Genomic DNA, 3,003 nt, shown 5'->3' on the forward strand with positions numbered 1-3,003 from the left:
ATGATGGCCAGGCTGGTCTTGAACTCCTCACCGCAGGTGATCCATCCACCTCAGCCTCCCAAAGTGCTAGGATTACAGGCGTGAGCCACCGCGCCCGGAAATTTTCTTTTTTCTTTAATTTTTCTACTTTTAGTAGAGTCGGGTTTCACCATGTTGGCCAGGCTGGTCTTGAACTCCTGACCTTAGGTGATCCACCCGCCTAAACCTCCCAAAGTGCTGAGATTACAGGCGTGAGCCACCGCGCCTAGCCTCCTTCTCATTTTTTAACAAATGGAATAAACAGCAATGTGCCAAGCATACAGCAATGCCCATTTTCCGGCCGCCAGAACGCCTCGCGCGCAGGCGCAGCTCGCGTTCAAGCGCTCTTCTGCTGGCGCGTGACAGCGGTGCGTTCCACCCAGCGCCCTACGCCATCTCCTCGCGCACGCGCGGCCGTACTCCACCCTCCTCCACTCCCGCGAGCACGTGCGCGTCCTCGCTGCTCACATTTCGGCGGTGGGCGCGCTCCCTGGAAAATTCCACCTCTGCGCTAGCTCCACCCTATGCGGCTTGTCTTCTACTCGACGCTCTTCAAGCTCAGCTCTCTTCCCGGCGACCTTTGCGGGAACAAGATGGCTGCCCCCATAGCTCAAGGGTTGTCGCGTGTATCCAGGGTTTTGGGTTGGTGGTCTCGGCAGGTGGGTAGGAACGGGGCTGATAGGACCCTAAGGGCTAGTGGAGGAGGACAAAGTCGAGGGAAATATTCTCTGTGAATTGTCCTTGGTGAGCTGGGACAATACGAGTGAGACCTAGGCCGGGGAAGAGGTTGAGGTCGACAGGACCCAGCTACGGAACTCAGTGGCTGAATGGGGAGAGCTTAGAGAGGACGGTGAGAACGAGTGAATTAATGGTGATTACGTTTTTCCGGTTTGGTTTGGGTCAGTCCGGCGAGGATATGTTGAAAGGGAGACAAGTAATGGCTTGGAAGGTGGACTCCCTAATCTTATAAATGAACTACATTGAAGAGTAATTGAAAATGCGGGAAGTTCCATATTGTCACTGCCTCTGTCTGAGCAAACCTAATGATCAGAGAGAAAAGGCCCCCTGGTCTTTCAAGAGTTTATTGGTCACTTGGGTACTAAAACGGCAGAATAAAGTTTACAGCAAGACTCGTAATAGAATGAGCAAAATATGAGGAGTAAATATGGAGCAGATGCCCACAAGAGGACTTTATGCCTTAAGAATAGGATTCAGGGCCGGGCGCAGTGGTTCACAGTTGTAATTTCAGCACTTTGGAAGTCTGAGGCGGAAGGATGGCTTGAGCCCAGAAGTTCGAAATGAGCCTGGGCAACATAGTAAGACCCGTCTTTACAAACAATTTAAAAATTAGCTGGGTGTGATGGCGCACTTCTATTGTCCCAGCTATTTGGGAGGCTGCTGTGGAAAGATGGAGCCCAGGAGGTCAAGTCTGTAGTGAGCCGTGATGGTGCCACCACACTCTGGGCTGGCGATCTGTCTCAAAAAATAGAAATGAAATAATGAAGAACAGTGTTCTGCTCATTTCAGTATTGGATTGATGTTTCCCTATCAGTTCTTTGAAACTTGCTTTAATCAACTCAGTATCTGTAGGAGTTAGCATAGTCCTGTACTGTAGAAAGTTCTAAAAATAAGCCTTTAGTAAATGTGATGTTAATAAAGTTTGCTGTCTTCTATTCGGAAACACCCATAAGTATTAAGGTCCTAATACATTTTTCCCTGTGATTATTGTTTTATAATTGTTCCTGAAGCATTCTTTGCATATGCCCTTTCTATGTTGCTTTGCTTAAAGTTTGTTCAAGAAAGCAGATCTTTATTCTAAGTTCCTAACCTTTCTCTCACCTTCCAGCCAGTTCTGGTGACTCAGTCCGCAGCTATAGTTCCAGTAAGAACTAAAAAACGTTTCACACCTCCTACTTACCCACCTAAATTCAAAACAGAAAAGGAGTTTTTGGAACATGCCCGGAAAGCAGGAGTGGTTATTCCTCCAGAAGATTTGGAGCGTCCTATACATCTGGCCTGTTCAGGTGAGATATTTCTGGGACCCTGACCCAGGATCCTTCTGTCAGAGAGCTTCTGGAACTTGGGATGACTTGGGCTGTGATTGATGTTATTTAATTAAGCACAAAGTCAGTTTGACCTCAATAATGATTAACCTTATATACACTATGTATCATGAAGTTGTTCTTTGAACTTACTTTCACACTGTCGCTGGAAGGCAAGAGTGAAATTTCCCCATTTTGTGGCAGTAGAAATGGAGGCTCAGAGAGAAGACTTAAATTGTTCTGTTTTTGTCTAGGGTAACATAGTTCTCTTGACATGGAAGTCTGTTTCATTAGTCTACTTTATATCCACAATCCTTCCCAATTTTATATGACTTTTTCTCAATCTTTCAACTGTTTCTTAATTTTTTTCTTCCCTCATTACAGCTGGTATCTTTGATGCCTATGTTCCTCCTGAGGGTGATGCTCGCATATCATTTCTTTCAAGGGAAGGACTGAAACAGAAAGCTGAACGAATGAAGAAGACTATGGCATCACAAATGGCGTAGGTGTCTGAGACAATCGGGAGTTGGTATTAGAATAACCATTCCTTGTTGCTACTTTATCCCAAAGAGAACTTTCTGGGTTAATTGGATTGGGTATCACTCTCTTAACCTGATAGTATTTTCTCCTTTGTAGTAGAGCCTTTATTTAATGCAGAATAATGTGGGTCTTCTGATTCTTAGCATCCCTGCCTTTATTGGTAATTTTTGTCACATCAGTTAGGGAGTTGACTTTTGAATGTGTAGGACCCTTTTTTTAATTTTATATTTAAAATAATAACATGAGACTATATTTATATAAGAAGTACCTTAGAATTTAAACTTCAGAGAGTGATAAAGGCCAAAAAGAGTCAAGAGGAAAGACCTGTTCTAGGGAGCTAACTGGGTCTTAGCTAAGGAGCTGAAACCTTAACCTTTTTCTTTTCTTTTTTTTTTTTTTTTCT

At 44.6% G+C, this 3,003-nt stretch overlaps 1 protein-coding gene across 1 annotated transcript in view; it reads left to right on the forward strand.

Annotated features, from left to right (window-relative positions):
* The first annotated feature begins 455 nt into the window (after positions 1 to 455).
* Positions 456 to 3,003, forward strand: part of MRPL45 (mitochondrial ribosomal protein L45) — a 29,698-nt gene continuing 27,150 nt past the window's right edge. The window contains exons 1-3 of the mRNA XM_037727337.1: positions 456 to 677; positions 1,865 to 2,042; positions 2,445 to 2,562. Of these exons, the coding sequence (XP_037583265.1) occupies positions 543 to 677; positions 1,865 to 2,042; positions 2,445 to 2,562 (431 nt within the window). The 5' untranslated portion in view covers positions 456 to 542. The remainder of the gene's footprint in view (positions 678 to 1,864; positions 2,043 to 2,444; positions 2,563 to 3,003) is intronic.

This window comes from Cebus imitator, unplaced genomic scaffold (assembly GCF_001604975.1).
Source record: "Cebus imitator isolate Cc_AM_T3 unplaced genomic scaffold, Cebus_imitator-1.0 Scaffold228, whole genome shotgun sequence".
Taxonomy (NCBI): Eukaryota; Metazoa; Chordata; class Mammalia; order Primates; family Cebidae; genus Cebus; species Cebus imitator.